Consider the following 13,095-nt stretch of genomic DNA (forward strand, 5'->3'; position numbering starts at 1 on the left):
TGGCGGAAGGGAAGGCGGGCGCACGGGCGGCTCTTCAATGTCACCAGCGAAATGGGTTCCATATGTCCGGCCCGGCGGAGAAGGGAGGGGAAGGGAGAGAGCTCTGGGCAGGACTGGACGGCGTTGGGGGTGCTCCATGGAGGGAGCAGAGCAGCGGCGAGGGGGGGAAAGAGGGACTGGAGAGGAGAAAAGGTTTGCATTTCCCAGTTTCCCCGGAGTCTTTAAAGGCTGCTTAGGCGGGTAGGAACTTTCTTTCCCTTTTCCCTTTTCTTTCCTGAAAGATGGGGGGGGGGGGGGGGGGGGAAGAGGTCAGTGAAGGTAGCATCCGTTCGTTCAGGCTGAGATTCCTGCGAAGGGATGTAGATGGGAGGTGAGAGGGAAAGTTCAGAGGCAGCTGGAGGATCAACCTCTCCCCCTCCCTAAAGAGGAAAGAAGAGACCCAGACCCAGACCCCGAGACCCAGACCGGACCCATGAGGGGAAAGAGAAGCCCAAGAAGATCCCAGGGTCCAGGAGTGAGAGAGTTCCTCGTGGGGAATTCTGTTTGGGGAGCCAGTCCAACCATTAAGTGACTCATGATGGTGGTAGAAGAGGAGCCTGAAGTGCCCACGGCATCTTGGCCATTTCCTGAAACTTCAGTGGCTGCCCAGCTGCCTCCCACCTGAGGTAGCACCCAGAGGGCCTACTCTAGAGGCCGTTGCTCCTGGGACGGTCTCAGCTTGGGCAGCTGTCTGTGAAGAAAGCAGGGAGTCTAGAAAAGCTTCCAGTCCCACAGCCCTCTCCCCTGTATGCCTGCCCCGCCAGGGGTGTAAGGGGTTTGGGCTCACTGGTGCGCTTTCCCTGTCTCTCTCTGCCCTCCACCCCCATTTTCTAACTGTTTCTGTTGCCTCTGTCCCTCTCTCACAGCCCCTTTGTCTTCTCATACTCTGCCTCTCTGTGTCTCTTAAGTAAATTTGAACTGAGCCATGGGAAGGACGTGGAAGCATCTCCAGAAACCACTTCTGGGCTGGGCTGCCTTATTAGGCCGCCCCTCTCCCGGGGGGGGGGGGGGGGGGGGGGCAGTGTGGAGCCCTTGGCCTCCAGGCCCTCTCATCTACAGGGGAAACCTACCCTCTTGTATGGAGACATTCTCTTCTACAGAGAAGGGGGCAAGGAAAGTGGTTTCCTTTTCACTTCCCTTCTTCTCACTTAGCTCAGAGGAGAGTGTGTGCACATCTCTCTCTCTCTCTCTCTCTCTCTCTCTCTCTTCATCCAAGTTGTGGGGCTCTTCTTCCAGGACAGCCTCCTGCCTCTCAGACTGGCCTTTGTCTCCACTCTCCCTGCCATCCTCTCCTTACGGTCTGCCTTGACTTCCCACCTCAGAACGGGATCCTTCTGCCCCTTCTCTCTCTGGGGCCCTCTCTTTTTCCTTCATCCTCTCTCCTCATCTTTCTATCCAACTCCTCTGGTCATGAAAGCAGTGGCAGCCCAGCTTCTCAAAGGCACGGGGAAAACATGATAATTATACAGAGAAAGTGGATACCAGCAGAGTCTGGGGAGAAAACAGAATCAGCAGCTTTCCTAAAACCCCCTCCATCAAATGCATTAGACCCCCCCCCCCCAACAGCAAGCACAAAAGCAAACGGAGAGTGTGTGTGCATAGACCTGGCAAGAGTCAGAGTGCTTCATGGTTAAATGAACCAAATGTATCTCTTTTTTTAAACCAACACAGTCTTTTCAAACTTGATGATTTGGGGGGTAGGCCTCTGTGCCTGGATGGAGGGCATCAGGCCTCACAGATGGAGATTTAACCAGGGGCCAGCGACTAAAAGATACTGGTGGAAAGGGATGGTCTCCCTGCTTTTGTCTCCTGGGGCAGCGTCTGCGTGAGAGTTGGGGAAAGGGAAAGGGAGGGGGTATCCCCAGGGCCTGAAGAGACAAAGACCTGAAGGGGGCTGAAAGAATGGAGAGGAAGGGGGGGGGGAGCAGACCTCCATGTCATAAGCACAAGCAAAGGCAGCAGAGGGGGCAAGATAGGGGGTGGAGTTGGCAACACAGGGGTAGGAGCCCGTGGCACCGGCCCCCACCTCTTCCCAGTAGCTATGGCCTGTCCCAAAGAGCAAATCCTTCAGCCTCCACCCTTCTGTTCCCCAGCCTCCAAAACAGACTAAATCCAGGAGCTAATAAACACAACTCCACGCTCTCCCTTCTCCGTTATGTCCCTCTTCCTCTCCAAGGAAGAGGTAATCCTGCCTCGCTCTCTCGGGGATTCCAAGACTTTGACCTACATTCTGGAGCACCAGTTTCGGGGTGAACTCACATTTACACCCACCTTGTCCCCTCCCACATGGGGAATTCTCCAACACTGAAGGATGGAGGGCCTGAAAGGCTTGGAGCCCCCTACCCCTCAGATCTCTTTGCTGCTGCCCCCCAACCCTTCCACCCTCCAGCCCTTGAATCCAGACTCCACCTTCCTTTTATCCAGGCCAGGTAATGCCCCCCCCCATCCTAGCCTCGGGTCTTGTTCCTCTCCTCTTTCTCCCTAAACCCTTGTCAACCCAGACTCCCAAATTGGGAGCCTTCACCCACCACCCTCCCACAAATCTGCCTGTTAACAAGGACAGGGGGGCTCAGCGCCCACTTGGAGTAGAGCCTGGGAGCGAGCTCCTAGATGCTCCACTGGGGCCTAAGTGGCCACTCTCGGAGAGGCTTATGCCATAAATAATTAACACCTGGGTGCAGAGTCACTCTAATTTCCCTACTCAAAGGTTTACACGAGCAGGCAGAGTTAAATATCACAGATAATAGTAGCTATAAAGTCAGTTGGCCCAGCTCCAGCCAGGGAAGAAAAAGCCAGTAGCCTTGGCCAGACTTGGCAAAGGCTGTACTCTCTGCCCCTCATCTATCACCACTTTGGGGTACAGCATAGCATGTCCCCAGAAGACACCACTAGTTTTCTCTTGGCCAGCAGACTCTTCCCTGATGGGGAGGGACTGAGACCCCCCATATGAAACCCTAGGGCAAAGCTACCAGCTCTCCCCCGCCCAATCTGTACCCTGTTTGCTTCCTCTTTGAAACGGGGCTTAGGGAGAGGAACACGCTTCAATTTCTGGGACCACCTGATTCCTGGTACATTTCTTCTCTAGAAAAACTTGGAGAACTTCTCCCTGCTTTAGCCCCAAACACACACAGTCCCTGGCTGCTGAGGAAACTTTCTTTGTTTCAGGAGGTCGAAGGAAGGCTACTGGGGTGTGAATTCATTTCCTTGTTTTGTTAGCCAGGAGGGTGGGGAGCCAGGGCTTTCAGCTTTTCTCCATGCCCTTCACCCTCTGCCTCCATTGTCTCGCCCAATTTGGGCAGCTCATTCTCCACCCTAAATACCCTGTCATACACATCAGTCCTATAGGTTAAGCTTTAATGCTATAGCTGAATCTCTCCAGCCCCCCCCCCCAATTGCATGGGGCTTGGATTTGGTCCCCATAGACAACAAGAATCTTTGCCTTCAACTCCAGTCATTCCTTCCTCTGCCTCCACCTCTCTTGCCCCCAGGCTCCTTCTGCCTTCAGAGTTGGGTTCTTTCCCAGTGGCTGGAATTGGAGCAGCCAACCTCTGGTGGGGAACTGCTGAAAAATGAAGCTCTGTCTGCTGCTGCAGGAATGTTGGCTCTATCAGGCTCACAAATATAATTTTTATATTAGGTCATGGTCTTTGACTGGGTTTATATGCCAATGAGGCATTTCTGGTTTACCAAATTTATACAAATCTCGCCTTAATTGATAATCACGGATGCTGTAATTTAAGACCTCCAGCTATAGAGCTTTCATATTAACTGCTGATATATTACTGTAAATCATCTGAAATAACCAACTCCTGGGAGCAGAGCAGAGAGGGAGGAAGTGCCTCCGAGAGCGACTCTCTCCCGGCCGCAGAAATAGCCCAGCTTCCACATCATTTTCCGTGAGAAATGATTTATCGAAGACATGGCCATAAACAACACAACTCGCTCACAAACACACGCAGACGCAAGCACACACACACACACACACACACACACACACACACACACACAATGGCTGGCATGCCGGCCCCGAGAAGCTGACACCCATATTGCTATAAATCAAGAAAAGGGTTGGAGGAGAGGGAGAGAGAGAGAGAGGAGAGGAATATTCCTAAAATCTCTATGCAATGCCTCAATGGATATAAACACACAGAGCACCGTGTGAAGAGAAATGGCAGGAAATGAAGATGGCTATTTGTCACAGTTTACGACAATAACATTAATAACAAACAATAAATTTACATGGACATATAAGACACGGTAGGTAGTGAGAAATCCCTTCTACTTACAATACCCCAGCCCGTGGTGTGGCTCCGGCTGCGGGGCTGTTTTATTGCTGCCTCCCTCTCTTTCTCTCTCTCTCTCTTTCTCTCTCTCTCTCCCCCCCCCCTCTCTTTTTTCTCAGGGTACAGGCTTGTTTTTCAAAGGACAGTTGAATTGCACGTCAGAAACAGGGAGACCAAGCCTGCGATTTTCCTGACGAATACATATCTATTCTGCAACCTCGGCATTAATTATTTAATGAATCACGTGACCAGGGGGGGGAAGGGGGTCTTTCGATTTCAGGCTCAAAGGACCACTATGACCTTCCCCTTCAGGAGGAGAAATTTTCCTGCAAAATAGGTCCCCCCCCCAACCCACCAATGGAATAGTATCCAGTTCTCCTTCTCTCTTCCAGATTCACATCTATGCCTGCTGTAGCTACAGCTCCCTAACCACCTCCACCCCGGACACACTTACCTACAGCCCACCTCTCCGCTCTCTCTTCTCCTCCTGCTTCTGCTTAGTTCGTGGAGGTGCAGAAATAGTCTGCAGGGGCGTCTGGGGTGGGGGTGGGGTGGGCGAGAGCCCTTCTCCAAGCCCCTGGATTTCTCAGCTTCCAATTCTTCTCCCTGCACCCTTTAAGGTTAAGATTCCCCCCAACTCCCTTCTCTCCCTCACTCTTAGGAAACTGATTTTAGTGGAACCCCCCCCCTCTTCCTAAATAATCAAGAAAATTTCTAAAGGGACCATCTCCGAAAGATACGCTTCTGAAGTCCACATTATATATGTATCAAGAAGGGGGCTTGTGGCTTTCATTCTCTTTTTGATCTCTTGTGGTACCTTTTGAAGAGGCAGAAAAGGGACTGGGTGGACAGGCGACTCTGGGACTTCCAAAGTTGAGAAGAACCGCAAGCGGGGACTTTTTTCGTTTGTGGTGTTACTATGATAGGGAACGGAATCCTACCGACTGATTGAGAGCACGTCCAGAGACAAAGACCGGACTAAAGTTTCTAACAAAAGAAGTGGACTGTCCGCCTCTCTCTACCTCTGTCACACCCTGTCTCAGTCCCCTTACCCCCAACTCCACGGAAGACAGCTGGAGATTCTAACTGAAGGGGGGTGGGGAGGGGAAAGGAAGAAAGAGGCTTTGAAGTCAAAGTCGGCCTGGCAGCCCCGGGCCCCTATTTCCCAGGTGTTAGTACCCTGCGCTTCCAATCCACAGACAATGGAGACTGGTCAATAGGAAAAAGATGGGGGGGGGGTTGCATATTAAAGGGTTGAACACCCAGGATGATAGGAGAGAGCCATTCCCTGGGCCTAGAGAGAGAAACCTTCATCTCAGAGATAAATAAAATAAAACATCCCCAAACCTTCCCACATAGCTCAACCCCAGAATGAGCAGACCAGCTACAACCAGAATCCGAGTCCTTGGCTATGGGCTGAGGTGAGGGCGCAAAGGGGAGTGGAAAAGACATTCCTGAAGAAGCCTCTCGCTGCACATTCCCAGCCTTATCTCCAGCAGCTCTGGGGGCAGCCAGGCCACCGCCGCTGAGGGCAGGCCGGACAGGGGAAGAACAAATGCACTTTCGGACAGGGAGGCTGGGGCTTCCCCTTTTGATTTGTTTGGAGGGTTCTGAACCAAAAGCAACTCAATGGGGAGAAAGCCGAGAGCCTAGATGGTTTAATAACCCCCCAAAGCAACATCCACCCCCGAGTGGGTGTCGGTAGGGTCCAGCTGTGGCGGCATCGAGGCCCCTGCAGCAGGCACCAGGCCGGCCTGGCCTCCTCAGAATCTTGCTCCCGTGCACTGGTGGGGCGCCGGCAGGCCCGGGCCAGGCTCAGACTCTGTGGGGGGGTGGTCGGCTTTGATTGTCTCGATACAAAACACAGACTGGTATTGAATTCAGCCTGCTTGGGGCGTGGGTCCCGAGCCTGTGCAACTCTCTGCAAGGTCCTGACCACAAATCCATGAAAGTGGTCCCCCCAAGAAAGCTCTCCCCTAAAGTCTAAAAGGAAAGTATGAGCAAGCAAGAGAGAAGGTATAATACGCTGGGGCAGGGGAGGGCGGAATCTCTGAGACGGAGACATGCTTTTTCAGGACAAGGAAAAGAACAGCAAACTGACAGGAAGGCATGCGGGGCAGGTTCTGTTAAAATGCCCACACTCCTCGGATCCTGGGAATGTCCGTGTTCAAATAAACAAGCGCTGAGAGCGAGCCGAGCGCCCAGCGCTTTCTTGCTGCCGATAAAGCGAACGTTTATACTGGGAGAAAGGCGAGATTGATTTACGAATCTGAACGCGCCGGTTTTATGGCCGATCACAAATCCGTCAGCGCTCAACTCACGCTGGGAAACTTCCCCACTTCGCTTTCTAACCAGACCCCATTCCCTGGCTGCTTCCCAGGGAGACCCACCACGGGGCCTGGGGCTGCCCCCAGTTTGTCCAGGCGGTGGAAGTAAGAGAAAGATGGGGAGGACCAGGGACCTGGAGGGAAGAGAGGTCAAAGATGAGGAGGACTAGAAGCAGCCACCAGAAGTGTAGGCGGTGAGCCCAAAGGCCGGGGAGCCCTAGGCAGCGCTCGGGTTGGGGTCTGGGAATGGGGGAAAGTGAGACCTCCACGTTCCCACCTGTAGGATGAAATCCTTGAGTGGCCCCTAACCCTCCCTTCCCATTGTTTTCCTCCTCCTCCCCATTGGCGAACCCTAATCCTCACATTGCCAGAGAGAAGCTTGTAAAGTCCCTGGGCCTAGAGAGCTCCCACAATGGGTTGTCTGCCCTTATAATGGGTGCACCTCCCCGAAGCCCCAGCTTTTTCCAGCCCAGGAGCAGCCCAGCTCCCCTTTCTGCTCACTCCCTTTCCTTCCAAAGGCCTCCACCCCCTGCATTTATTATGCCATCCAGGGACAAAGCGGATACCAACCAACTCCAGTTATTTCTCACCTAAGACCAAGTCCCTAAGTGCCAATAGACCATTTACAACACGCAAACCAACACCAAGCACATCCCAGCAAGGTTCAGTCTCTCCTAGTCTTAACCCCAAAGGAGCATTTCCTCTTCCCAGCTGGAGTGTAAGACCTCTTACCCCAGCTGCCCCCCCCCCCCCCGGGGGGGCCCCCCCCCCCCCCCGCCCCCCTATCCTCCTCCGGAAGGATGGCTGCTCATGTGGATTTTTAAGATACAGCAAGCGGCATACAGATTCAGAAAGGCTCTTAGAAACCGTCCACCCATCTCTGAAAATTAAAAGTTGCTGGAAACTTTGGCTAACATGGCAGAGCTCTCCCTGGAGATGGTCTGAAGGGTCTGCGCTGGACCTTCTCCCAGCTCCCTTGCGCCTTTGGTGGAGAGGTATTCCACCGGCTCTGGGAGTAGCTGAGGTGAAATTGGGGATCAGGGGAAAGGGGTGAAAGGGATTCTAGGAGTAGCTTCCCAAACAAAGGAACGTCAGAAAAAAAAAATGGGTTGAGGGGTTGTGGATTTGGATATCAGACTTTGAGACACAGTAATCCCCAAGGAACTGTTCAAGTGGCAAGCCCTCTCTCTCCTTTGGACCCAGAGGCTGCCCCCCTAGCCCCTGAAGCCTTGTGGGCCTCTCCTGCCACTTCCTTTTGTCCGTCCCCCCTCAGCTCCCTCCAAGCAAAACAGGACAGGACCGGTAAGCTGGACATGGGGACAGCGGTGGGAGCCCTGCAGGGAGGCAGACCAGCACCCTCCTCCCTCCCCTGGCTGTACCCAAGCAAACACTTTTATTCCTTCTCTCCCCAATACGCAGTAACAGAAAAACAATCTAGAAATTCCAAAATAGCGAAGAAGGGGTTGGGGGCAAGAGGGGGTGGACATGGGCACACAGCAGCCCAGGGGCCGCTGGCTCCCAGCGGAGGTGTGACTTTCCCTCCCGGGCAGGACGCAGGAGCCAGCACAATGTCCAGTCTCAGAGAGGTCAAGGGGCTTCCGAGGTCATTTTGTGGTTCTAATACTGAGCTAATCGCCTAGAAAACGTGGCCTTTCCATGAACTCTCTCGCCTGCCAACCTCCTGCCTCCAAACTCACAGTGAGCCCCAGGGAAAAAGGGCCAGCACATTCAGGTCTGAGGCAGAGCCCGCTGGCTCGCTCACCCTCAGAAGCAGGGCCCCAGGTTGGGGGGGGGGCGGCGAACTAAGAGAGCCCCCAAACTAAGAGAGCAAAAGGAAACCAAACCGAACACGGAGCCTCCAGGAAAAAGGGAGGGGGACAGAGCTAAAGAGGAAGATTCCAGCGGCAGGAACCTTGCCTGTGAATGGAGCAGTTTCCTGCTCCAGAGAATTGGGAATATTTGCCTGGAATCCCAAGCTTGCCACAAAAAGGGGGAAAGGGCAGACATCCACCTATACCCTCCTCCAAGCCTGGGGCATTCCCTCCAAGAAATGCATTCCGTTTTTCCAGGGGGCAGCATGACATCTCACTGTAAACAGTTATGTGGGACACAAGCCCTCAGTGTAGACAAACAGAGTCACAGAACGACCGGCCACATGTGCGCGTCGCTACACACATACACATGCACAGATGCTTGGGTGCCACAGGCCCACCTGCATTCTCCAAAACCAGGAAAGCACCCTGAGCTGCCTCACACACAACCTTCTCTGGGGTTCTTCGGGGACCCTCACACTCAGGCCCCCGCAGTTCAAACATTCTCCAGGTGTCAGGCCTCTCTCCCATCTGACCCAAGCATCAGTCATCATAAAAGGCCCCAAACCTGACCAGAGTCACCATAAAAACCCCACCACGATAGGGGTTTCTTCTTTCCCTTGTTAAAAAAAAAAAAAAGCAGAAGGAAAAAAAAGCTCATAAAACGATTTAAAAAAAAAAATGCCAGCCCAGGCGGGGGCTTTGTTACCTTTGCGCCTCTCGCCTCCTCTCGCCCCGAACTCCTCGAATCCCATTCATGGTGAAGGGCTTCTTCCAAACTGAGAGAAAAAAGTTTTCAACTTTACGGTTCCAAAATTTTTCCCCCTCGCAGATCTGGGAGAGGCGGCTAACACTTTTTCCCCCCAACAGCCGGTCTGCGGAGATTTGCTGTTGAATAATAACAAAGGAGAGAGGATACGTATTTAAAGAAAAGAAGTGATTAATGGTTTTCTGTATAATTCTCACATTTTTCTTAGCTCTTGTCTACACAGAATGGCTGTGAACTTTAAGCTCCATAGAAATCTTTTTTTTTATTCTATTCATACCTTCCAAGGAGTAGCTTTGATTTGGTTCTATAGAGGCATTCCTGGGGGGGCATATGCTTTTTAAGAACTATTTTCTCCCTCTGCTAAGGGCAGTCGCATCTCCTGGCAGCTAAACATCACACCAAAATGGACCGAACAAAGCTGGCCGCTCTCATCCTCCAGGTCTGGGCGATTTTTTACGAGTCTCCCCGCAGCATTTAAACCGGCAGTTCAACCCTTTCTCAGTGCTAGGGACACCAGCCCCGTTGGTCCCTTGGCCCTACCCAGCTTCAAACTCCCGGGTGCTGCAAACCAGGGGAATACAATAAAAAAATAACAATGAGATGTGTGGGTGGAATTGGCTATTTTTATTTTCTAAAGGGAGAAGGGACTAAAACAACCAACCACTTTTCATTCATATGCTCTCCCCAGCCCTGGGCTCTCTGGAGGCAGGGTCTATACCCGGGGCCACCACAGGACCAGAGAGCTCAGGCTGGAGCCCCCAGACCTTCGAACTTCTCGTGGGTACTGCACAAAAGCGGCCCATGCTTAACAGAACTTCTGAGGGTCACCTGCATTCCCTTCCCCCACTCCATTCTAGGGGTGACTGGGACCTCCGAGACAGAAAGCGATTTGGTCCCCAGTCGTACTTTCGATACTTTCTATGAGAAAGAAAATGAAAATTAATACAGGAGCAGGGCTTCACAAAAGAGGCCATTTGTCTTCTTGATTATCTATTTGCTTGTCAGAGTTTGAGCTATGGCACCGGCTAGCTCCTTTGTAATATAAAAATACTCTGAAAACCTGCAAACACCCAGAAACATCTGTGCAAAAAATTAGACTCATTAAAGCCTTAAACACCTCCGAGGAAAACGATACCTTCTTATGCAGGAGAAAAGAGGCCGGCCTCGCGGAATCCTCTCTCGGAACTTTAATAAGCAAAGAGCCGTCTGTCTAGAAGGAGACAGCTTAACCGCATTTTATTTGCTTATGACAAATAAATCATGATATGAGAGGCTTTGCCATACTTAAGCCTCTTGTGTCCTACAATGAAACATTCCCCCCACCTCCACATTAGGGATTGGAGTCAGCCCTCCTCGTCCTTTCCATCCATTTTTTTGGACTGGAGGGGGGACAATTAAAGAACACACCCACCCCCAAAAGAAAACAAACCAACTACCACAGTTTGGAGTCCTTGAAGATAGAAATTCCCATCGGACCCTTTGGGGGGAAAAAAAAAATCCTCAGCCACATACAATGTGAATCCAAATGGACGGAGGTGCTTCAGATCGAGGCTAGGGGGCATTTGTCTGTATCTTTAGATCAAGGCTTAAACAAAAACACGCTGTGCTGGTCACAAGAAACCAAACATTTATTTCTATTGTCACTCGGTACAGGACACACATTTTCACGCCAACGAAGGGTTCTAGACTCAGGCAGCCCCAGAACTAGGAAGGGGGCCTAGTTTGGAATGTCAGGAAGAGAAGAGGAGAAAGGACACACATAACATAAAATAATAATAATAATTAATTAATAATAATAATCAATGCAACAATGATCAACTATGGGAGAGGTCTCTGACACATCATCTCCCAGACCCGGGAGGGGCGCAACATTTTATTTCCTAGTTTCACATTCAGTTTCAGTCTAGGAGGGCAGATCACCTCTGAACAACTGGAGATGGGCGAGGGGGTGTGCCCAGAACTCTGCCGCCCTCACCCTGCAGGGACAGCTTGACCTGCCCAAGGCAGGCCCTCCGGGGTCTGCGTGTCTCTTTTCTTTCTTTCTCCTTGGACTCAATTTCCCTGCGGTTGCCAAGGCCGCCCAAGCCTCCACTTGCCCCCTTCCTGCTGCCTCCCCTTCCCAGCCCCGCCGTGGAACGGGGTGCAGTCAGTGTCCCCGCCAAGGGGCCTGGATGGGCCACCGGGAGGAGGTGTTATGTGTGTGTGTGTGTTACCGTGGCCAACACACCGCGCTCTCTGGCAATCAGAGGGCGCTTTCGCTGGGTGTCAGCCCTGGGGGACAAAGAAAGAAAACCCGGGCCGTGTTCCGGCGGCGGCAGCAGCAGCAGAGGCTGGGCGGCCGGCGGCCTCATTTGTTAGCCGAGTGTCGAGGTAATGGTCGCCGCCGAGGCCCGTCCTCTCCGCGGCAGAGTAAACAAGACAGATGGGCCCGGGCCTGGCGTGATTAAAGATGAAACGTGGATCCATCTTCGCCACAGCTGAAAACGAGGCGTGCAGCCTCCTCCTATTTCTCTTTCTGTCTTTTCTTTCTTCCTTCTTCTTCTCCTCTTATTTATCTTTTTTTTAAGAAAGCAAGAGACTTGAGCTTTGCTTCTGGGGGGTGCTCCGCATTGTGGTTTCTATAAATAAAGCTTCCCCGACCCCTCTCTGCGTTTATTCGTGAAAATAGATAGAGGGGGGTGGGGGGGAGGCAGGAAGGCTTCTCCAGCCCCAGGCCCCAGGGTTTCCTCCCGCCTCTCTCCCCCGCCTTCCCGGCGCTCGCCACCCTCCCCGCCCCAGGTCCGTGGCTCCCCGCGCGCAGAGGCCACTAGAGCGCGGGGGGACCTCCGTTGGGCCGGCCTGGGGGCCCTCCGGCTGCGCCTGCGGCGCCGCCCGAGCGGATCTTGGTGTTGGGCAACTTGTGGTCTTTTTTCCACTTCATGCGGCGGTTCTGGAACCAGATCTTGATCTGGCGCTCGGACAGGCAGAGCGCGTGGGCGATCTCCACCCGCCGGCGCCGCGTCAGGTAGCGGTTGTAGTGGAACTCCTTCTCCAGCTCCAGCACCTGCTGGCGGGTGTAGGCGGTGCGAGAGCGCTTGGGCTCCCCGCCGGCGTAATTGGGGTTTACTGGACACACACAGAGAGAAGGAGAAAGAGAAAGTTTTATGGCCCCCAAAGGGAGGAGGGAGAGCACTTTCTTCCAGAGAACACAGTATCGCCCGCCCTCCCTCCCTCCCTCTCCCGCCGCCTCTTCTGACTCCGGGGGGCGGGGTGGGGGGACAGGGAAGCAAGCGGGGGCCGCTGGAAGAAAAGGAGACCTCGGAGTTTGGGAGGCTTATCTCCATGTTGTTTGGGTGTGTGTGTGTGTGGGGGGGCTCAGAGTGAGGAAATCTTCACCAGGTTTTCCTCGTTCCTCTCCCGCCTTGGCCCGAGGCCCGGGGTGGGAGAATGAGGGGTGAAAGGGGAGGGGGCTTCCCTCAACCTTTCTCCTGTCAGTTCCCACCCTCTCTGCTCGGATTCCAAGCAGTGCCTGCCCCCAACAAAAAACTTTTGCCCACTTCTGGCGCCCAGGAGCCAGGCCAGGGGAAAGCAAGGGGGAAAATCAGTCGTGGGAGTTGACTCAACGCTCCGCTTAAATACAGATTTCCTCCTCCTCCTTCTCTCCCACCTCCCGCCCCCTCCCCGACTTCCAACTTCACTGAGACTACGCGTCCCTGGCGAGAAAGTCGCTGGTGAGAATGGCCACAGAGAATGGGGAGCCGACTTCAAAGGCGCGGGGCCCACCAGGCCATAAAAATTTATGGGGGATGTAATTATGTGGCTCTGAAAACAGGCGACCGTAAATCTCGGCCGTGGCGAGTTTATAGCGGGGACAATTGGCTTCCCCT

General features: G+C 53.2%; 1 protein-coding gene across 1 annotated transcript in view; it reads right to left on the reverse strand.

Moving 5' to 3' along the window:
* Positions 1-11,785: 11,785 nt before the first annotated feature.
* HOXB4 (homeobox B4) overlaps positions 11,786-13,095 on the reverse strand; it is a 3,903-nt gene continuing 2,593 nt past the window's right edge. Inside the window, exon 2 of the mRNA XM_005868199.2 lies at positions 11,786-12,508. Coding sequence (XP_005868261.1) covers positions 12,036-12,508 — 473 coding nt within the window. The 3' untranslated portion in view covers positions 11,786-12,035. The remainder of the gene's footprint in view (positions 12,509-13,095) is intronic.

The sequence above is a fragment of the Myotis brandtii genome, unplaced genomic scaffold (genome assembly GCF_000412655.1).
Source record: "Myotis brandtii unplaced genomic scaffold, ASM41265v1 scaffold265, whole genome shotgun sequence".
In the NCBI taxonomy this organism is placed as follows: Eukaryota; Metazoa; Chordata; class Mammalia; order Chiroptera; family Vespertilionidae; genus Myotis; species Myotis brandtii.